Source organism: Eumetopias jubatus, unplaced genomic scaffold, assembly GCF_037043125.1.
Source record: "Eumetopias jubatus isolate StellerSeaLion01/CBP00866 unplaced genomic scaffold, mEumJub1_p1.0 scaffold_4, whole genome shotgun sequence".
Taxonomy (NCBI): Eukaryota; Metazoa; Chordata; class Mammalia; order Carnivora; family Otariidae; genus Eumetopias; species Eumetopias jubatus.
This window is the reverse complement of record NW_028274810.1, coordinates 101,208,981-101,231,218: the sequence shown is the minus strand read 5'-3', so window position 1 is coordinate 101,231,218 and position 22,238 is coordinate 101,208,981. Positions and strand designations below refer to the sequence as shown.

The 22,238-nt window shown below is 47.6% G+C and overlaps 1 protein-coding gene across 9 annotated transcripts in view; it reads right to left on the bottom strand.

The window, feature by feature from the left end:
- RERE (arginine-glutamic acid dipeptide repeats) overlaps positions 1–22,238 on the bottom strand; it is a 411,621-nt gene that overhangs the window by 9,818 nt on the left and 379,565 nt on the right. For all 9 annotated transcript variants that reach the window (XM_028108513.2, XM_028108516.2, XM_028108514.2 and 6 more), the window contains 3 exons: positions 2,449–2,611; positions 1,415–1,507; positions 822–1,021 (listed from right to left, as the gene is read on the bottom strand). In XM_028108513.2, the coding sequence (XP_027964314.2) occupies positions 822–1,021; positions 1,415–1,507; positions 2,449–2,611 (456 nt within the window). The remainder of the gene's footprint in view (positions 1–821; positions 1,022–1,414; positions 1,508–2,448; positions 2,612–22,238) is intronic.

Sequence of the window (22,238 nt, the reverse complement as noted above, 5' to 3'; positions counted from 1 at the left end):
CTTCCTCACCCAAACCAAACCAAACACCTGCTGATTTCATCTGACAGTACGAGAAGTGACCCAAAGGGAGAAGCCGTCAAATAATGTAGCTCAGCTCCTAAAACCACAAGCACTTGAGCATGTTTCTGCAAAGCCATGGGGCTCAGAAGAGATGGGGGGACAATGATTCATGTCAGTCCATCTGCCGGGTGGCCTGGGAACAAGCAGCCTTGACAAGATGCTAGGGTCAGAGGAAGGTGAACGGTGCCATCTACATGCGTATAAGGGCCACTGGGGAGGCCAGCCACAGGGAAGGACCCTGGGGCATCCCCAGCTCCCAAGCTGGGAAAACCCTTGCTCCCAAAGGTCCCTGCTGCCACATTTCCAACCTGGAAAACAAAACCTCTTTATGAAAAAGGCTATACAGTGAGGAGATAAATGTACCAAAAGTTTCTAAAACTGAATCAAATATTAGGGAAAAAAAAAAGCACCTGCAAGTTTTAAGTAGCAGAGAGATGCCACACTACAGGTGGTGGGCCCAGGGGCCAGAGGAAAGTTGGGAGACTTGTAAAGCCTGCACTGAACCAGACACTGATACCTAAGAGTTCTCTGTAAAAGTAAGTTCAGGACGTGCACCCCACTGACGACACGAGGCAGGGAGAGAGAAAGCAGAGGCTCTTTCCAGACCCACAGACAAAACAAATACCTTTGAGCCAATCATCACTTCTTTGAGGCGGCTGGTTCTCTACCTAAAACGAATTGCTTCCCAGCCTCCTGGGAAGCACAAGCCCCAGCATCCTAGTGACCTGAAGTGGCCCGGGTCGCCTGCCCTGAGGACTCACCGAGCCACGACTGCGCCGAGTCCTCATGCTATGCTTCCCACTGAGCCCATCATCTTCCTCTTTGACAGGTTTGAACATGAATGGGGGAGGGTCCACGGGCTTCTCAATGGGGGGGAGCTCGCCGTATTTCTTGAAGTGGATGCGGCAGTCCGTGCAGAGCAGGATGTTCTCCCGGCCCCCGTGGTGCCAGTCTTTGGAGGCTGCGTGAGGGAAGAGGAATGCGGGTGGGGGACCTTCCATCGGCTCAGACAGATGCCCATCACTCACTCTGCCGCTGCCTGCTCTCTCCTGAGGATTTCAGGAACATCCACCTCCCTCCCCAATCCCATGGTGCCTGGGAGGAGATGCCAACAGGCTTCCCAAAAACACAGGTACCCCGACTCCGACCACACTGACTGTAAACAGGGGAGTGACAAAATATACAGATTTCTGCCTTCTCAAGTAACCCTGAAGCACAATGCAAATGTCAAGCCAATGACACTCTGGCAGATCTTCAACTGGACTCATGAAATGTTCAGAACCTGAAAGCGCCTGAGCCTGGTCTGTCTCAGTGGATGCTCCCACTGTTTCCCCCCGCCCCGATCCCCACTTACTGGTGGTGAAGCAGTGGCGGCAGGCGTACCCCTTTAATTCCTGCTCGCTGTCTTCACTGTCAAAGTCATCCTCGCTGGCTGAACTCAAGTCCACTGGGCATGGCAGGAACACAACAGGGGTGGGGGAGAAACCATCATGCTTGGCCAAGACCGGGACCACCTGTGACCTGCCCCAGGCTCTAAGCCACCAGTCAGAGCGGCCTGGAAGGCTGAGGTGGGGCAGTGTTCATGAAGGACCACTCTGAATTCCTCAGGGCCAAGAGATCAGAGGGAAGAACTCGTGTGTGGGGCGGTACCCAAGGGTCTGCCCTACCCTATTTTTGGAGACTGATGTCACACCTGAATCCTGGCGTGGGAGGCACTGATACCCACAACTGGGAATGTGAACAGGCGAAGTACATCCATATACATTCCCTGACACATCGAGGCATCCTGAGGAGCTCCCTCTCCATCGAGTCCTACACCCCCCCCCCCCCCCGCCAGCACAAATGGATTATTTGTTTGCAAGTGCAACATAAGCAACCCTCAGGCTGAGTACCACGGGCCAGGACAGAACCACAAGACCCACCGCTGTTTGCCAGCTTTTAAGGGTTAGGAAGGTATCATACTAGACTGCACATCACACTGGGACCAAGAGGAGGATCTTGGTAAAGCAGGAGGAAAAAGAAGAAAATGTTAATCTGCTCTTACTGCTAACACAATACCAACGCAATGAGACTCAGACAGTTTATCATCTACGAAGTGAACAACCTCCAACGAAGTTACTGAAAACACCCCGAGAGATGGTCAAGACTTACATTTCCCTAAAAAATTAAAATGATGTTGAGTTTATTTTAAAAATTTAAATGCATGAATGATTCGTAAAACTCTGCTACCAAAACCCCAAAGTCAGCACTACATCTGGGTGCAGGCTCTGCACATATGCACAGCACCCACTATGTCCCCAACCTGTACTGTGACAAGGATGCTTGTGAGGGTGGGCCCAGAGCTGGGACAATGCACCTGTGGCTGCGTGGGAGAAGTCCCTCACTTACGGAATTCGCTGGAGGGGGGTCTGGAGGGCGTGCTGACGGGTGTGGATGCGGTGCGGGTCTTGATCCTCCTGAACACGGCCTGCCTGCGGTGCCTCCGATGGGCCCGGGAGCTGGCTGCTTCGGGGGTTTTCTTCCAGTAGTAATAGAAGGTGATCAGCTCCCCCTGCAGGAGAGAAGGCTGGCTGTGACGGAAGGGTTCAGAGGGGCTTTGCTTTTCCCGTTCCCACAGCACGCCCGCCCTCTTCCGCCAGGAGCAGCAGCTGGTTCCTAACAGCTGTGCTGGAAATGAGCACAAAGGACAGTCATGAGAGGAACGGTGCTTGCCCAAGACACACCTGTGAGCTGCCCACTAACTGGGTGAATGGGCTTGTCCCCTCAGCCCAGCAGAGCACAATTTCTAGATTTCAAGAACATTCGTTCATTCAACAAATATTTGCTGAGTGCCTACCATGTGCCAGATGCCACCACAGAGGTACACCAATAAACAATCGAAAAGAAGGAAAATCCCTGCCCTCCAGCAGTGTGTGTGCACAGATGTTTTCTTCACAGCATTCCACTGAAATCATACAGGTATGACAAGGAAATGCCTGGACAGTTAGATTATTCCAGAAAGAAGCAAAGGAAACAACTGAGATGATGGGGAACGGGGGGGTCAAGAAAAACAGAGACCCGAAATCCAGGAAAACTGCTCCACAGCCTCTACCCCAATCTGAGTGCCCACATCGGGACAAGCTAGTACAGCATCCTGAAGGTGAAGACAAAGTAAGACCCTGAGGGACAGACACAGTGGTGGTGACGCAGAGGGGAAGTGCCATACGTCACAAGGCCAGCCTTTATAGCAGAAGGAGCTATTCTTTCCATGGCCCAGCAGAAACGAAGGCAAGAAATCCTTAAAAAACAAAACAAAAAACAGCAAGGGGGTATGAGCCCAAATGCAACTTTCAGAAAGGGGGGCAGTTTCGGGGTGCCTGGGTGGCTCAGTGAGTTGAGCGTCCAACTCTTGATTTTTGGCTCAAGTCATGATCCCAGAGTCGTGAGATCCAGCCCCTTGTCAGGCTCTGAGCTCAGCGGGGAGTCTGCTCAAGATTCTCTCCCTCTGCCACCTCTGAGGTGGGTAAGGGCACGCGTGCTCTCTCTCTCTCTCTCTCTCAAACAAATAAACCTTTAAAAATAAGAAAGGGGCACTTTTTGCTACCCCCACCTCCAGGAGCTCAGCAGGCACACCATACACACCAACAGGTGAATGGCATGTTTGGCTAACCCTGGTTGACACAATACCAATTTCTTAAACATCCCAATAAAGTATCTTTACCGGGAATTAAAAAAACCAAAAAACCAAAAAAACAAAGCAGCGGAAGTGTGTAGTTCACATTAATTGTCTCTAACTGAATCAATCTTGTGGACAATCAATTAGCGTGGCTGACTACTGAATCCTGGGAAGCCACCCTGTGGGTAACTCGTATACCCCATTGTGGGAGCTACTTGGCCAGAGCAGCACACTGCCTCACGAAAGGCTCAGTGCCCTGTGAATGAAGGATCCAAGAGAGAGAAACAAAGATTTTGTTCTCCAGTGACCTGAGATCTAGCTGGAAAGACCAGTATTGGGGAGACTAAAGTGGACAAACAAGGGCAGATACCACGCGACAAACTCTTGTGATCGCTGGAGCATCCAGTCAGATGAGGTTTCATTAAAACATCCCCCAGAAAGCAATGGCCTTAGAGCGATGAGAAGTGAGTTTGTAGAGAAGCGGGGAGATGGCTTCTGCAAAGCAGGTAGTACGTGTGTGCTGGGTGCTCACTACTCAGAATTGGAGTCTATGCCTGTGTGTTTTCTAAGCGGGACCACAGCTGTTGTCAGATCCTTAAAGGAGCCTGTGATTCAAAAGGAACTTCTGACTGGCTCCCATAAGCCTAGAGCATGTATCTCTTGGAGCTGTCGTTATGTTTCAGTCTTTCCAAGTGCCACTTAACAAAATGCTAGTGACTGCCAATATTTAACAGATGAAGCATGACCCCAGGCCAAGGAGGCCAGGAGTCAACCGCCAAGGACTAGCACACACAAGTCTGCAAGCTCTCCCCACTCTTTTCAGTTCCATGAGACAGTAACTCAGCGATAAGGGAAAATGTAGGAATGCCCTTGGATTTCTGACCTGTTTGTCTATCACATGTTATTCCACAAATGTAGGCTACAATTGTCCCTGTGGTGACTGGAGCATCCTGAGCCCCTAGGTCATGATCTGAGAACCTCCTGGCTCCTGCCTTTTTACTTCCTATTTTCCTGACTTGGAAAGTCACTTATCTGTACTGATCTTTTGGTGTTGGCTGGCTAGAGGGAACAAATTCATAAATCCACTAGGGGATTAAGAGACCTGTGCTGATATAAAACTGATCTGACTCTGGTTTTCCTATGAGAAAATACAGAACAAAAGCCAAGGCAAGTCACTGTCACCCTTCAATCCTTTGTCAGAGTGACATCACTCTATTGGTTCAAAAAGACAGCCAGTGCAGTAAATCATGGCCCAATCCCAAAACTAGAAGGAAGAATGTGAAACCCCAAAGTGGTACCTCCCACTGCCTCCTCTAGCTGAAGTCATTTTAGGGGCCAGCAGATGAGAAGCCTGGGATGTAAGAGGAAATGTGAAGCTATAGGAGACAGAAGGAATCAAAAATGGGAGAGAAAATGAGGGTCTCTGCTAAACCTCAGCTAGAGCGGATGGCTGTTAGCAACTGCACTGACATCTCCATGCAGCGCTGGTCTAGCACAGTGCTGCCTCATGCAGTTACAAGGGATTGAGGGTGGGGGCGCCCACCCCACCTCTGCCGCTGCCCATAGCCAAAAGTCCAGGTACAACTTATGACTCTCCTAACAGTCTACTGTTGACCAGAAACCTTACCAATGATATAAACAGTCAATTAACACACATTGTGTATGTTATATTATTTACTGTATTCTTGCAATACGTAAACTAAAGAAAACGTTACTAAGAAAATCATAAAAAGGAAAAATATATATATAGTACTGGACCATATATATATAAAAAAAAATCTGCTTGTAAGTGAACCTGAGCCGTTTTAACCTGTGTTAAGGTCAAATGTATTTCTATTTCTCAAATGTGAATGTCTCAAAGAGTTTCAAATGGTTTTAAAAGACAGCATAACTCGATTAAAATCGGGGAAGCCAGAGTTCAGGGAGGCTATGACACCAGACAGAAAAAAGGCTCAGGAGAAAACCACAGGTTCCCAACTTTAACTTCCACTCCTGCACTGTGTACTCCACTCCTAGAGTATGTGAGAAAATTAGGACATGACAAAGAAACCTAATATTGAAATAACAAAAACTTTTTGTCAACACTTAAATAATAGCTTTTAGGGGCCCCTGGGTGGCTCAACAGTTGGTTAATCATCTGTCTTCAGCTCAGGTCATGATCTCAGGGTCCTGGGATTGAGCCCCGAGTTGGGCTCCCTGCTCAGCGGAGAGTCTGCTTCTCCCTCTCCCTCTGTTCCTCCCCCCAGACTCATGAACTCTTATGCATGCATGCTCTCTCTCAAATAAATAAAATCTTAAGAAAGAAAGAAAGAAAGAAAGAAAGAATAGCTTTTAAAAGGAGGGCGCCTGGGTGGCTCAGTCAGTTAAGTGTCTGCCTTCAGCTCAGGTCATGATTTCAGGGTCCTGGGATCGAGCCCCGCACGGGGCTCCTTGCTCAGCGGGGAGTCTGCTTCTCCCTGTTTGTGCCAGTGCATGCTCTCTCTCTCTCTGACAAATAAATAAAATCTTAAAAACCAAAACAAGGAAAAGGAGTCCAGAACAGATTCTATTACCTGAGTACCAAGCCAGAAGGAGTCTCCACTATAGGCCTATAAATTAGTTTGGAAAATGCAAATATAAATTTCAAACTTCAGGAAGATGGGGTAGTGACTAGAACTCTCATACATTGCTGGTGGGAATATAAAATGGTTCAACCACTTTGTAAAACTTTGGCAGTTCTTACAAAGCTTAACAAACATTTACCATATGACCCAGCAATTGATTCCACTCCTAGGTGTTTAACCAAAAGAAATAAAAACATATGCTCACGCAAAGACTTTTATACAGATGTTCACAGAAACTTTACTCTTTGTAGCCAAAAGCTGGAAACAATCCAAACACCCCTCAACAGAATGGATAAACATATGACTGTGCACACATTTGCTAGATACTATTTGGCAGTAAAAAGGCACAAACTACTGATCAACCTGACAATATGGATGAATTTCAAAACATCACACTGAATGTAAGTAGCCAGATAGAAAAGGGTACTGACTGTATGATTCCATTCTAGAAAAGGCAAATTTACAATCACAAAAAGTAAATGCGCCTGAAGGACAAGGAAGTAGAAAAACTACCTATAAAAGAACACGAGGAAACCTTTTGGGGTGAAGAGAGTATCGTATGAACTGATTGTGGTGTTATTTGCTTTGAACTGTGCCCTCATTGAACGTAAAGTAGGTGCATTTTTATGGTATAAATGGTATGTATACCAATTACACATCAATGAAGTCGACTTAAAAAAAATCCAGGCCAGGTTTTATTAGCTGCCTCTCAACCACTGTAATGTCTACGAGGGGATTAAACACTGGAATGGAGCGAATCTAGGAGGATTAGAAACAGCATACTGGTGACTGCATGGGTGGCTAGGTCTTGAGCACAAACAAAAGAACATGTCGGGAAAAGCTTTGGTTCTACAAATAGGGAATGAGGCAACCAGAGGCCTTACCAGGAACGAAGTCAATTGAACTTTAATCAAACATGCATAGTGTGTGCTGCAGAGACCCGCTGCACATATACTCAGGGAACAAAAGCTGTTGCAGAAATCAATAGCTTGCTGAAACATTAACACAGGCAATCATTGATCAAAAGGCAGCTCCACAAAGGCAGCCTTGCAAATTAGCTCCCGCCTTTGCTTGCGAGCAAACACAGAGGCACCAACGTGCACGTGAATGGCCGGGTCCCATCGTTTTGTTCCCGATGCTCTCACCCGCTGCACAACAAGGCCTCCCAGTCAGCACACCTCACATCTCCGTGCTGTAACTGCACACAGCACGAGCGAGCAACTAAACTGGGTTAGTGCCTGGGCAAAAAAGGAAAGGAGAGGGGGCGAAGTCCTCTCCAATTGACAGCATTATGGGCTGCAGTGCTTGCCAAGAGAAGCGCTTAAATCCACTGGTCTATATTTAGCAGATTCTCTCTCTCCCTCCCCAACTCTTCGCCTTTTCTCTGGTGTTAAGGGCGCAGGGGCGCGCTGGATTTTCCCAACTGGTCAAATGCAAAAAGGCACTTTGACAATAAGGGATTTGCTCCTGGATTTAGGCACCAGCTCCCCACCCTGAGGCAGGATCTCTACACAGCAGGTCTTCTCCCCAGGCAAACCACTCAGCGGTAGAGAACCAGGCCCCATTTGGTTTCTCTGATTTTCCATCAAAAAGAAAACATGAGGGGGGGGGGTGCCAGGCAGAGGAGGGGGGGGCTATAAGGTGCTCGGGGCGGTGCTCTATGTGGGTGGGTGGGTGGGGGCTGGGACGAGAGAGGTTGACAAAAGGCTCCAGGCACCAGCACACAGCTCAATCACAGCCACTCCTGTAATCCAGAAGCTTCCTGGGCTTGGCCACCTGGAATTATAGGAGGACTGGTTCCTTCTCTGCAGTCACCATTGTACTTCTGTGCTTCCTTGTGTTAGACCGCGAGTCCATCAGGTTCACTCAACATAAAACATTGGGGCAATCTCCCTCCATGCCCCCCCCCCCGGATCATCTGAACTGAAGCAGTTGCGGGGGCGGTGGGGGGGTGCTGCTCACCACTTACCAGTAGCTTTCGGGTATAAACTCATTTCAGGTAAGTTCTGCTGGTATGGCTGGGCCCAGTGCTGCTTTACCTTGGGTGACCAACAGACTGGCGACGTGTTCTCCAGGGCCCAGGGCAAGCATCTCACCATACGTGCGTGGGTAAGAGCGAAGCCGGGTGGGGGACTACAGGAGGGAGTTGGCAGCCCTGCCGCAGGAGACAAGCTGACCAGGTCTCCTTCCTGTCTTACTAGCAGGTTAATTTACCTGCAGCCACTTGGTGAGTTAAAACAATGTCCACAAACATGACTGTTATTTAATTTCCCACAGGCACTGCACTGCAAAGGGAAGGGAACCTGTAACCTGTCCTGCCTGACAAAACACACACACACACACACACACACACACACACACACAATATTTTTAAAGGAAGATAAGCTGCATGTCTTCTAAGGGACCCTGGGGAAAGGAAGGCACAGAAGGCAGCAAGCAGGCTCTGTAAGCACTGTAAGTGTCAACTGGCCCCCTGGTGAGCGCGGCTGGCCCCGTGGTGAGCACCACTCCTGGGATCTCTTACACCTTAGCCGCCATTACCTCAAGAAAGGAGCTCTCCGGGAGGCCGGACATTACCTCAAGAAAGGAGCTCTCCGGGAGGCTGATGTGGAGGCAGGAAAAGGTAATCAATTATTTTTGTCCCATGTGAGAAACATAAGGGTACATCCAGGACTAAGTCCCAATTTTTGTGATTATAACACTATTACTGCCACAACCATACAAAAAAGGCATGACATCCTGGGGTGGGGATAGTGGTGTGGGGGTGGTACGTGGCAGAAGATGAGGTCTAGGGACCCCAGCATGCAGACCATGGGGTACCTGCAGCCTGCCATCTACTATTAGGCTAAGGAAGGCTTCGGTCTTTTGGGAATAACTCTCTTCTCACACACTCCTTTCAATTCAGTGTACAGAGTCATGTTCCATTATCTTCCATTCTCACAGTGGTTCTGTGACCAGCAGAAAAAAAATGGAGAACTGCTGGCCTTACAGTTATGTCAGGGAAGGCCTTGAGAAACCAGTCCTTGGTCTGTGCATAGAGGGGCAGGGAAGAGGGAAGGAAGTAAAGACTCTAATCTGGGTCCCTGCACCACAGTGAGTGCCTAGGTGCCAGCCTCAGAAGATTCCCAGTAGAGGCCTCCCACAGATGCTTCCTCCACTGGGGAGGGGAGCTGCCGCTCACTTCCTCTTCTGCACCAAAGCTTCAACAGGCATCCTCAAAGAGGGGCAGCAGGGGAGAGCGGGGGTGCGGAGGAGGCCCGGGAAGCTGCACGTGGATAATGGCATTAGAAACAGAGCTTCTTTCTGAAGCTACCTTACAGGCTCCTCAAGCCCACCTGCCACTGCCAGCCGATGTGATGGGACGGGACCCACCGTGTGGCACACCTCCGCACACAGCTGACATACCCCACCACAGGGGTTAGAAAGTAAGCATTTAGAAGAAAATTATTTTAATTCTTTAAGACCTATTATTAACTGTTCCAATGCTAAATATTTTAACACGAATATGTAGACAGAGTACTCTAACTGTTCTCCCAATGCCTCATCTTGCATGCTGAAGTACAGTTGGTTAGAATCAGGGTGTGGTTTCCCCCGCAAAATCTCTGGAGGATGCCCTTCAGTTACCATCTGGCCCCTTCTTTGGGAACCCAGGCACAGAGGAGTGAAGAATCCCACCACTTGCTGGATGGAATGGAGAAATCTAAAGCTTTCCTTTCCTTCCCCCCTTCCTTTTTTTCTTTTTTTTAAAGGTGTGTTTTTCCAGAGAGAAGTTCCAGCAAGCAATGAATAGTCACGAAACCAAGGTCCCAAACCCAGTAGGGGCAGAAGGGAGAAGGAAACATGGCACAAACCTGCTTCTCAGACTTCATTCCCCAACCCGGGGCCCCAACAGTGGTCAAGACCCCAGGGGAATGTGGCTGTGGCTCTGGGAGCGGATCGGGAAAGCCTGCATGGGTCACGTCCCCTGGGAAGCACTCTAACCAGAGCGCTCTGACCCTGCAGCTGAGCTTGGCCCCCCTGACATCCACGACCACCTCTGCCTGGGAATTACAGCTGCGTTTCTTGGCAAAAACTACTAACTCAGGGGTAGTGAAGCAAGTCAGTAAAATTTCCTGGCACAGACTCCTATGCAAGTCATTCTTTCCTTCCACTCCCTGAGGATTCAAGGGCTGGAGCTGACAACTGTTCCGAACATCTGAGGTGAGAAGCTGGGCACTGGGTAGAACCACCAGCTATGTTTAGGAGCAGCCACCTTTACAGATCTTTTTCCAGCAGGCAACTGGTTGTCTTCCAGCATCGACTCTGGTAATTAAAGCAGTGCTCTCCTGGGCTCCTTCTTTTGTTAACCAACTGAATCCCCTAATCCCTGAAGGAGCCCCGACACTGTCAGCCCTCTCTGCTGCTAATCGTTAAATACCAACTCTGTGGTCTCAGAGTGCATCTGACAGAATGATGATCTGCTTGAAGGCACACAGCAGAATCACTGCCATCTGCGTGCAAGAGGCTGCACGGGCACCTATCTAACGTGCCATGCAAGAGGAAGATGGAGGGTGAGGAGGCAGCCTGTTTCTGGGCAAGGCAACCTCTCCTCCCCACCTCCAGCTCCTCTTCTGGGGAACGGTAAGGGAAAGGGAGGAAAAAGATGACTCGGGAAGTGTGTGAAGGTCTCCTGGATTTAACAGGTTATAAGAAAAGGCCACACTAACATGCTCATAGAGATGTTCCGGGGCCCGGCACCCCCCCAACATCTCTTTAAAAAAATCCTAGTTGGGGGGCACCTGGGTGGCTCAGCTGGTTGAGCTTAGACGTCTAACTCTTGGTTTCGGCTCAGGTCATGATCTCAGGGTCATGAGACCAAGCCCCGTATCAGGCTCCATACTTGGTGGGGAGCCTGCTTGGGATTCTCTCTCCCTTTGTCCCCCCCCCAAACCCCCACTCACATTCTCTCTCAAATAAATAAATAAATCTTAAAAATAAAATTCTAGTTGAGAGGTTAAAGAATTTTTTTTTTTAAATCATGATTACCACTATTTATACACTGTGGAGGAACTAAAACAGTTTTGTGGGGTTTTTTTGTTTCTTTTGTTTGTTTGTGTTTGCCAAAATTGTAATGAGATTTCCTAAACTCTATGTTGCTTTAGTTGTTGACCTCAGCCACTTGGGGATTCTACCTCTGGTCCCACACCGCTACTCAGATGTCCAGAGGTCCTAGGCTGGCCTTTCCTCTTCCACAGAGACGCGCTCAGTCTTCCCAAAGCCCAGCTCTGACCTTGTCACTTCCCTCTCCAAATCAACGAAGGCTCCTCAAGGCCAACAGAACAAAGGCCCAGTTGCTTTGCTGTCTCTCCCAGGACTTTCCCTCTGTCCGAAGAAGACCCTTCTAGAAAACTGCATTCCCCACCTCTCACAGCCCTTGGCTTACACCAAACACGACGGCCAGTTTGCTATCCCTCAGTGCTTCCCTTCTGCTCATGGGCTACAGCCTCGCAAGCCCCACACCACTGTCTCCTCAGTGTCTGGATCTGAGTCCTCACCACTCTGCGCTCAGGTCACCACAGATGCCATGTTCTCCTTGAAGCCTTACTTACCCTTCTCCTCACCCCCTTGAGGTCATCACGATGTCTGCATGCCTACACTTTTCTGCACTTGCCTCTCTCCCAGTACACCCAGGCTCTCCTTTGGACCATAACCATGAATGAACCCGTCCAGCATCCCCAAGACTGTGTCTACTTCTTCTGCAAGTAGTATCTTGAATATAATGAGTATTCAGTAAACATTTGATGGAATGAGTATTTCCTGAGCATTAAAATTCACCTGAAATTAAGTCTAAAAAATTAACCTCTGGGAAATAGATACCAGACTACTGACTTTTTTCCCAAGTAACGTCATTAAAAATAACTGCTACTGGGTGGCTGGGTGGAGGCGCCTGGGTGGCTCAGGCAGTTAAGCATCTGCCTTTGGCTGGTCATGATCCTGGGGTCCTGGAATTGATCCCCTCATCGGGCTCCTGGCTCAGTGGGGACTCTGCTTCTCCCTTTCCCTCTGTTCCTCTCCGCCACTTGTGCGTACTCTCTCTCTCAAATAAATAAAATCTTTAAAAAAACAAGTAACTGCTTCCTGATCTCACCAATAGTTCATAAAAGAAATGATATTTTATCTCTAAAAAAGTAGAAAAGACTGACAATATCCAAATAAGAGTTCCTTAATTTGATATCTAGTGTTATGAAAAATGACTACATTGTTCTTATTTTTGTTTCATTTTCCAGGGGCAATGGAAGCAATGCTCTCAAGTGCTCTGTCAGGGGCTGACAGGAGGGGGTGGGGCTGAGGAATCCACCTCCTCGTTCAGCAGACCTACAAACCAACAATCACCTTTTACTGGGCTGTGAAATCTACAGCGATGAGGGCTAAGCACTTTAAGTAAGTGACTTCCATACCTTAATACATTTAATCTTTATAGCTACCCTAGTAGATAAATAGCTTCATTATCATTGCTTTACAACTGAGACAATCAAGGCACAGGGTGACAAGTCATGTGTCCAAGCTCACACAGCTTCAAGCCGGTAGCCCCGGGGTTGGGTTCCAGAGTCCTGTGCTCTTAACCATTCTGCTATGAATTGAGGCGAAATATATGTTTGTTTGTTTTTAAGCCAGAGGCTCAAATTTGGGTTATCTTTCATCTACAAAGTATTTTAAACCTCTTCCACGGACCGTGAATAGGGAGAGAAGCAAAAAAGGGCACTGTGCATCCCTGATAACAAGGGGTGGCCAGCCTTCCCACTGTAGGGTGGAGCCAGCCCCCCATGCTGCACCCAAGAATTACGTACCTGGCCAAAGCAGGGGTACCAGGTTCAGATACACATTTGGTAGACACAAGTGCACAATCAGAATTACACACAAGCCTAGACAAATATGTTCTACTTTACGTACCAAGAACAAACTCCAAGGACTATATCGGACAGACCCTGGGAGGCCACAACCACGAGCACCCCCTCACAATCTGCTCACCACGCCTCAAGCCACCCAATGGCTTAAGCTAGGGGTAAAGCCCTGTGGCCCACTTTCGGCTCTAGGCTACATATACCAAAGAGATGTGCGAAGCAAGTGAGCTTCACAGGCCTTCTGACCTGAGAGTTTGATCAGGTAGAGTCCCTCAAGAAATGACTTCTGAACATGCTACAATGCATCTTTCCGAATTACCTCCAGCGGGGAGCATCTATTTAAAATGGTGGCTTCGAAGTGTGCTCAAAACTGTGGAGATGACTTGAGGGCCACTAGGTAGATCTCCTGCACCTCTTCCTATTGCCACCTCTCCAAGTATCTCCACTAAAAAACCTATCAATCGAGCAACACATAGAAGAGTCTTCCATTTAACCAAAAATAACAACCATAATAAAAAATAAATAAGAGATTTAGAAACAACTTGTTTGAAGACAGAGGTCACGGCCATCACAAATTGGTCTAGAGCCCAGCCTGGAACAAAGTGCGCCCCCCACCACGTGTGGGGCCTGCACCTGCCTGTGGCGCAGAAGCCGGGGCAGCCCCAATGCCGCCACAAGACTGGCTGTCTCTTAACTCGGGGACCCACACACGAGGGCCCACGCAGGCAGGGGCCTTTGTCTCCGGTTTAACTGAGCTGTTGAAGACTTAACATTTTAAGTACAATTATGCCAACACCAGGAATCTCGTGTTCTCTGTAGGGACCCCAAACTCCCAAGAATTCATTTGCTGAAATCAGTTTTCTTTCCTATAAGCTGAATACTTCGTTATTTCCTGAATTCATTTTATTGGAGTTCAGGAACTAGGCAAGTGGGATTTCACCGCTGTCGGTTCTATTACCACATCACCCTTAATGTTTTCTTGTTCCTGTGACAAAACCACAATTCTACCAGCAAAGGGGGAGAAGAGAAGAGAGGAAAAGAGAAAGCCATAAAACTGTTAAAAGCGCTATTCTCCATCTCGTAAACATTTTTCTATTTATCGGCCTTTCATTATATGTGCGATCTTATTATCCCTGCACAGTATCAAAGTGACACCGTCAGGGTCACCCTATAAAATATACATTGGCAATGCAACATTTAATGATGGGAACAGGACAAAAGATGAAGGATGAGAGAGGGTGACATGCTGCAGGACGTTTTTAAAGGGATCATCAGTTATATCTCTGTGCATTTCCCGAGGTGATAATTGAATGACAGGGGCTGGAGGGAAATCCATTTTTGAGCTCAGAACGGACAGTTAGGAGAAAAATCTTTTTGTACTGGGAGAATGTAAGGACTGCCAGGAAATGAGAACAGCTACTCCAGCAACATTGCTTCTTCTATTTTATGGTTTTTATGGACGCATAGCAAATTATCAAGTACAATCCATTTCTGTAAGTTGAATTTTAAAATAAAGAACAGGCTTCTTCATTTCAAAGAAAGGAGGGAAAAGGGTATTTAATTTTGTCACTGTATCACATTTGTTTAATAGAAAGAGCGGAAGCAAAGATTACCTTTCAAGGCACACAGACACAATTACAGTTCCACACCCTCCTTAGATGTAGACATGAAACATGTCCTCTCTTTTCCCTGAATTTTGGATTCAACCTAAGGCAAGGATCTTAGAAAAATGCAAACAAGCTTGCAAACCAAATCCGTGCTCGGGTCTTACACATGTGGCTAGTGGTTGTTTCATAGAGGCTTTTTTTTTTTAGCCGGAAAGAAATCCAGGAAGGAGGGTGAGGGGGCAGCAGGTGCCTTCACAGAAGCTGTTAAGGGCTGAGTTGTGTGTCTCTCCCCTCCCCTCAAATCATATGCTCAAGTCCTAAGCCCCAGCACCTCAGAAGGTGACCGTACTTGGAGACAGGGTGATTAAGTTAAAATGAGGTCATGAGGGTAGTCCTAATCCCATCTTACTGGTATCCTTATAAGAAAAGGAGATTTGGAAACACATAGGCACATAGAGGAGATGGCCATCTACAAGCCAAGGAAAGGGGCCTCAGAAGAAACCAACCCTGCTGACACCTTGATCTTGGACTTTCAGCCCCCAGAACTGTGAAAGAATAAATTTCTACTGCTTAAGGCCCCCAGTCTGGGGTACACTGTTAGTGCAGCCCTAGCAGACAAATACAAAAGCCTAAGGACAGGGCTTCACAGAGAGCCTGTAGGAAACGAGGTGCAGGGGAGGTGATGCCCACCAGACAACTCCTCCAGGCTTTGAGAAGAGCTTACAAAGCTGATCGCCCGGGGTGGGGGGAGTTGGCAGGTTTTGTATTGGGGAAAAGAACAGGTGCCAAAAAGGAGCAGCAGTGTGGGCAAGTGGTAAAATAACTGGCCACCATAAAGGCACTTAGGCCCCTTCAGGTGGGGGCTGAGTGTCCTGGCGGATCCTAGGGGCTCTGGGCGGCAGATTTCCACACAGGTTTCCTCACAATGCCTTCACCATGGCCCAGGAGAAGCAGCCCACCTCCATGACACCTCACAGATGCCTTGGATGTAAGACAGCTGGCTCACCTGGAGGAGCTCGGTGCGAAGGAAGAGGCCCAGAAGATGGGACAGTCAGGTGTCAGCAGAACACAAAGGAAGAATTTCCCCAGACTTGTTTTTAAACCACTGAATTCTTCTGGTCAGTTCCCACAGGAAAGAGTCACACTCCATCAGGCTTGTGCTATCCCCAGCGTGGTACTCCCCACAAAGCTACAATCGGATGGAAAATCAAGCAGCCTATATTTCAGGAATGAGCAAATGTATGAGACACTCTGACCACAGCAGCTTGGTGGTCCTGAGGGTCTCCAGGAAATTGTTCTGGGTTACTCATACGAACATGCATACTGTAGTTTAGAAAACACACACGATCGGAGCCACCAGGGGTCTGGGTTGCAGTTTATGAAAACAACTTGCAGATCCCCTGATCGCAGTGTGTGATATGGTTCAGAGGCTGCAGTCCTCCTGGATGGTATCTAGGTCTCCTCAAGGGTTCTTGTCAGAGGCCGGCTGCCCCCCAGCCCAGGGGCCCAAGGAGTGTGTGGTTGGCACCCCATGTGGGCTGGTATGACTGTGGAGCCTGTAAGGGTGCACGGATGGTTGCTTTCTGGGGATTCCTTCCTTAACTCAGCTGCTTGGGGAAAGTGCTCCTGTGGCAGCACCCCCACCCCAAAGGGAACTGAGACAGGTTCTGCTGCCCCTGTAGGGCTGGTTACCCGGAGGAGAGCTGGGAGTTTCCTTGGCCATTTACTACACAGCTTGGACAAGCTGGATGGATCTAGATCTCTGAAACAAACTATGTGGCAGGGAAGACCCTCTAGGGCTGATTGGGACCGCTTTCCTCCAGTGCTGTACGGCACAAACTTCTGATTGGCATGCCCTACGTTCGCATCAAAATCCTGGTAACTCTTGTCCTAGACACAAACCAGTGTCGTCAACATGGGACCTTGCTCACCCCACTCTATCTACCCCCTTCTCCCCTGGGCTGACATGTGGTATGGCAGGAAGAGGTAAGGTGAAGCTCACCCTGGGGGATACCTTAACCACCCCTGAGTTAACACTGAATTGGTTTGAGACATGAAGGTGTTCCTAGACTGCTCTAAGAAAAGATTTTTCCCTGCGTGCCCCATGTGTTCTTAAAAGGTCACCCGTGAACATCAGTCATCTCTAACAAAAAGCTGCACAGAGGGAGGGACGCCGACGGCTGAGCTCTGCATCCTTAGTACTCAAACCTGAGATCCCAGAAACAACTCTAAATAAAGTCAACAAACTTTTCATTATTTCAACAGCTTTAAAAATTTTAGCTTGAGTTTCCAGTTGCAGGAAGGCTCAGAAACTGGCCTTTATCCAGTTCTGCTTCACTTCCCCAAAGAAGTCAAAACCCTTTGAGGTGAAGGAGAACACAAAGGTAGAGGTTCCTCTGTGAGGTGACTTCAGACTTGGGCTTGTGCCCAGGGAGCCCTACTGGGCTGACAGAGGGGCCCAGGTCAGGGCACAGAGCAGGATTTCCAAAGAGATGTCCCTCGGGGGCCTGCTCCTGAAAAAGCTGTTCTGCCATCTGCCAGGACCTCTGAAGGTTCTTGCTCCTACTGCATTTACCCTCAGAAAAGGGACTGGAGGCTCTCCCATGTGCACTGCCTTCTGGCTTGGTGCAGGCTCTTGGGAAGCCTCTCTGGTTGCTGCTAGCTTACCCCACCAGCTCCATCTACTGTAATCCTAGCCATCCTTCAGGGCACCTAGTCTACATGCCACCTCATACACACTATCTTTGCTGACCTCAGGGAGCAAATTTCTTATGAGCCTCTTTCCATGAATACCATCTCTTTCTTGCTTAGCTGTGACCCTTTTATGGCTCCTATGTCACTGAATCTGGGAGAATAGTAACTTACATCTATTACTTGATCCCCTACTTCTCCTTTCCCCAACTGGTCTCTAAACTACACGTGAACAGGGATGTGTTCACTCTACAATCTGTATCCCCAGCAATAATTAAGCACAGTAGATGGCACGAAACGGTGCTCCATAAATAGGCTCACTGATTTGTACTGAGTTGTATCACAGACTATACACATATCAGAATTACGCTTTAACAAGGAATATGCAAAACAATGAAGTCATCAATGTTCATAAAAACTATGTATTCTCAATTTTAGAAATAAGAAATTTGGTAATCTTTCAGTGAAGGTTTTCTAACTTGAGATAAACACGAGCAGATGGGAAACTAGTTATGAGGATTTAAACTCCTCAAGATTATTAAGTATTTCTACAGAACGTTGTACATTAAAGTAACAACAACAACAAACCACAACCTCAAAAGAGTCCCTCAATCCACTTAATTTGTTAGGATAACCGAAAAAATGAAAATTATTTTTCTGTCACAAGGGATGTTGAAGTGTGAAATGAGAACAAGTGTCCCACAGGCGGTGCTCCTTTATGTGCACTCAGAACCCCTGGACCACAATCCCTTGTGTGAGGAGCCACACAAGCCCTGGCCAGACACTGGCCCAGGGGCACAGTCTAAACTTGAATTAACAAAGGTATCCGATGATACCTGTACTCTGGTCCAACTGAACACTCTGACAGATACTAAAATTGTAACTTCCATTTTGTAAAAGGCTGGCTGTGTTCTTGTTTCATGATGTAAGAATGTTTTGGGCCTGTCTTAAGTGCACTAAAGAAGATGGTTCTAGTTAAATCTTCCTCTCAGAGTTAGTGAAAACAGGTCCCAAACTCCGTCTCAGGAGAAAACGAGCACCACACTCCTTTAGGGTCTACAGCACACACAGGCTTCTTGCAGGCAGATACCAAAAGGCCCTAGAATTATGCTTTCAAATTAGAAGTCCTGATAGACTCTTCAGAAAAACCAAACCAAGAAAGGACAGCCTGTGGAGCTGTGGCCTGAAGCACCCGGGGTGGCAATCCATGGCCCAGGACAGTGCCTATGCTCCCACCAGCTTGGCTGCAATGATCTCAGGTCCACCTCTGTGTCCGCAAATATCCCAATGTCAGCAGAACTGGGTGGCACCCAAGCTCCCTCCACGTGGATGAAAAAATTCACTTTCCATTTTAGGCCTTGGCTTGGTAATTTTGGTCAAATGGTAAACATGTGTGCATGTGCAAGCATGCGTGTGTGTGTGTGTGTCTGTGTGTGTGTGTGTTTGTGTCAGGGTGGGGGGAGGGAGAGTAGGCTGTTGAGGAAGAAAAAGGGAGGGGAAACACTGATTACTGGCTGTCTAGCCCTTCTCATCTGGGGATCGCCCCTGAACCACAGAACTCACAATCAGAACGGCAGCCATGGCTGTGCCACTTGGACCTAACCCCTTTGGGCCTCTGTTTCTTCATTTTGAAAACAGAGAAAAATAACAGCACCCACTCACTGAACTGTGATATTAAGAAGAGCTGATGCACGTTACACGCCCAGTACAGTGGCCGGCATACTGTAAAAGATCCACAAGTGTTGGTGGTTGTTACTCTTTGATGTATGACAATGGAACAAACCAGAAGCCCACAGTGGTGGTGGCCCGCTGCGCTGCTGCCTCTCCTGCCTGCCGGGAAAATGACTGCATCCCAGTCACAAGTAAAGCACAAAGTCCCAAGCAGGAGAAAGCAAAGAAACTCAGTGTTTCTAGGAAGAGCAAATGCATTAAATATTTTTAAAACTCTGACTCAAAAAGCAGAACTGAGCTGAACTGGGTGAAAAGAATACAATTATATTTAAGAAGAAACAAAGAATCTGAAGAGCTGGAACGCTTACACTGGCCTCAGAGATAAAGTGGCTGTATTTCTGGGTTGGCGACATCCATCCCCGGGAGTCCCAAGCACACAGTGAAGTCCTGGTAATGCCAGAAGCAGGGTGGCCAAAGGAGACCTAGACATCCCAGGTCAGCTACGAGCATCTTCTGCCTCAAATTACCGCTTCTCATCTATACCCATTAACCTATGTTCAGCACAAACCGAAACACTACAATGAGCCGGAATCCACCTCTGGAGTCTGGTAGGGCAACACGTAAGGCTTTACCCGCCTGCACCCCTACTCCTGTACTGAGTTCTTTCCAGTCCTCCCCCTGCTAGCTATGTGTCCATGGGAAGGTTAACCTCTCTGAGACTCTAGTTCCTCCTGTGTAAACTAGGGATGGTTTACAGGGTTGTGGGTGGGATCAAAGTGTTTAATAGGGGCCTGGCACATGTGCTCGATAAATGACAATATTATTTTTATTCTGTTTCCATTTGGGAAAAGGACTAGAAACTCCAAACTAAGTTCAACTTAAAGAACCATTTTAATTAACTGAATTAAAAAAAAAAAAGAATAGTAGTCTCTGTAACTGACTTCCTCTAGCATGTCTCCTGAAAACTACAGGCACTTCACACTGTCAGAGAACCAGAGAATGAATGCTAGGCATAGTGAATGATAATGGTGTTTGGGGCAAGTTCACAGGAAGAAGTCAGCGCAGTTCAAAGAGGTCGGCATTCTCCTGAAGATCCCCAAACAGAACCATCAGGACAACATATACCTATCTAATGGCCTCACTGAGGCCATTAAAAGTCCTCTCTCTGCATAGCCTCAGCTTCCACTCTTAGGTAATCAGCAAGAGAATCAGAACAGATAGTATCCATCAAGCCTTTCAGCAGGAATGAGAACAAAATCAAGATAATGTACCTGCTCATCTTTAGCAGGCGACCTTGGGGTTTACCAGCTATCCCTACACTTCAATATCAAATTAGCATTGATGGACAGATTGGAAAGGTCCAGCTAGGGGGGACCTGCAATATCCCATTATTTAATTTCACGACACCATAAATCTACTTTTAAAAAAGCATCAAAGAACATATACTTATGTTAAAAATTATACCTAATTACAATGAACTCTATTACTGAACTTTAAAAATATTCTCTCAGGACAATGTGGAACATACTAGAGCGTCACAAACCCCGGACTGAAAATTACTGGCTTAGAACACAAACTCTTTAAGCACAAAGAAAATGCAGAAGATTCTTAAGGAGTTTAAGCTACAGAGAATCTGCATTTCAGATGCTGAGCTGAGGATGGAAAAAATGTTGTACAACTCACTGAATCACCCCAAAACATCCCGGGGGCCCAGGGACTCAAGGGGCCTGGGTTCTACAATCCAGTCCACTGTGTGGTTGTCCCTGTGGCCCTCTATGCTGTGTAGCCAGGGGACGGTGTGAGCCCGGACATATGTAAAGTCTGGTCTACCCTGGAGTTACACGGGTCCTTGCCTGCAGTCCACTTTTCCCCTCAGGACACACTGTCGACTTTGTAATGCTTTCCCTACAGGGACCGTGCTGACGTGTCCAGAAAATTAATGTGATGCTCTGGATGCACGGGGGGCACTAAAAGCACCTACATCCCAACACAGTGTTAATAAGAAGAGTAGGGATCCTCCCCTGGGAACTCAAGCAATCATTTCAACAGAAACTCACATATGGCAACAAATAGAGAGGCAAGTGTTAGCTGCTTAAGGCAACAGCAGAGATAAGAGGTTATATACTAACCCCAGATAAGAGGAAAATTGGTCTGATGAATAGCACTTAAAAATTCTTGTCACATATGATCTGGATCAAAGACTCCGATGCCACAACCAGGGGCCTTGAAGGTGTTTCCTATGCTCCTTCTGGCCACAGGAAGCAGCAGGGGTCTGTACGCTTTGACTCAACTGTTCCAGAAAGTAATTCCAGATCGCTATTAAAGAAGTCAAGCTACATGTTTTTTAGTCCCATGCCTTAAATTCTAAGAAGTCCCAGCTAAACTACGTCTCACTCCTGTGGGTAGAACTGAGAACCGCAAGTGACGAGTGCTCCTGTGAAACAGAGGTGAACAACTGGCCATCAACTTGTCAATCATGGGTGTATTTCTCATTCATGAAACGACCACGATCACTTCAACAACAATCTAAAAGTGAATCCAAAGCAGTCTCTGACAAGTTAGTCCCTCTTGCCCACATTCTCCTCCAGGGCCTGCCTGCCCAAGAGCAGTTCCGCAGGGCTATTCCTGCCAGCCACTGGGATATTGGGTCCTCCCATCTTCCGTTCCTAGAGTTCCTAACAAGACTAGGTCAAGTGAGGCCTTGGACCCATGTTGCTCTTTAGAAGAAGCAGAGGGGGAGGACACAGCCTCTGAACTGTTCTAATTGCATTTTAAAATTTAACATGTTCACTGTCTAAAATCAAATCAAAATGGATTACACATATAAATCAATAGTTCAATGAATAATACCAATACCTGCCACAGCATAATGACTAAGTTGACTATTAATGTCTTCAGTGATGCCTCATAGGCCCTTCTTCCAGAGTCTCTGGCGGCCTCCCGCCTCCTTGCCCTTTGCCTGGACAGAGAGTCAGGTATACTCAGGAAGTCCTGAGTAAAGCACAGTCCCTGATAAGTCACAAATGGTCCAAGGAAGAGCTGGTCTAATTCCTAAACACTGAGTAATAGT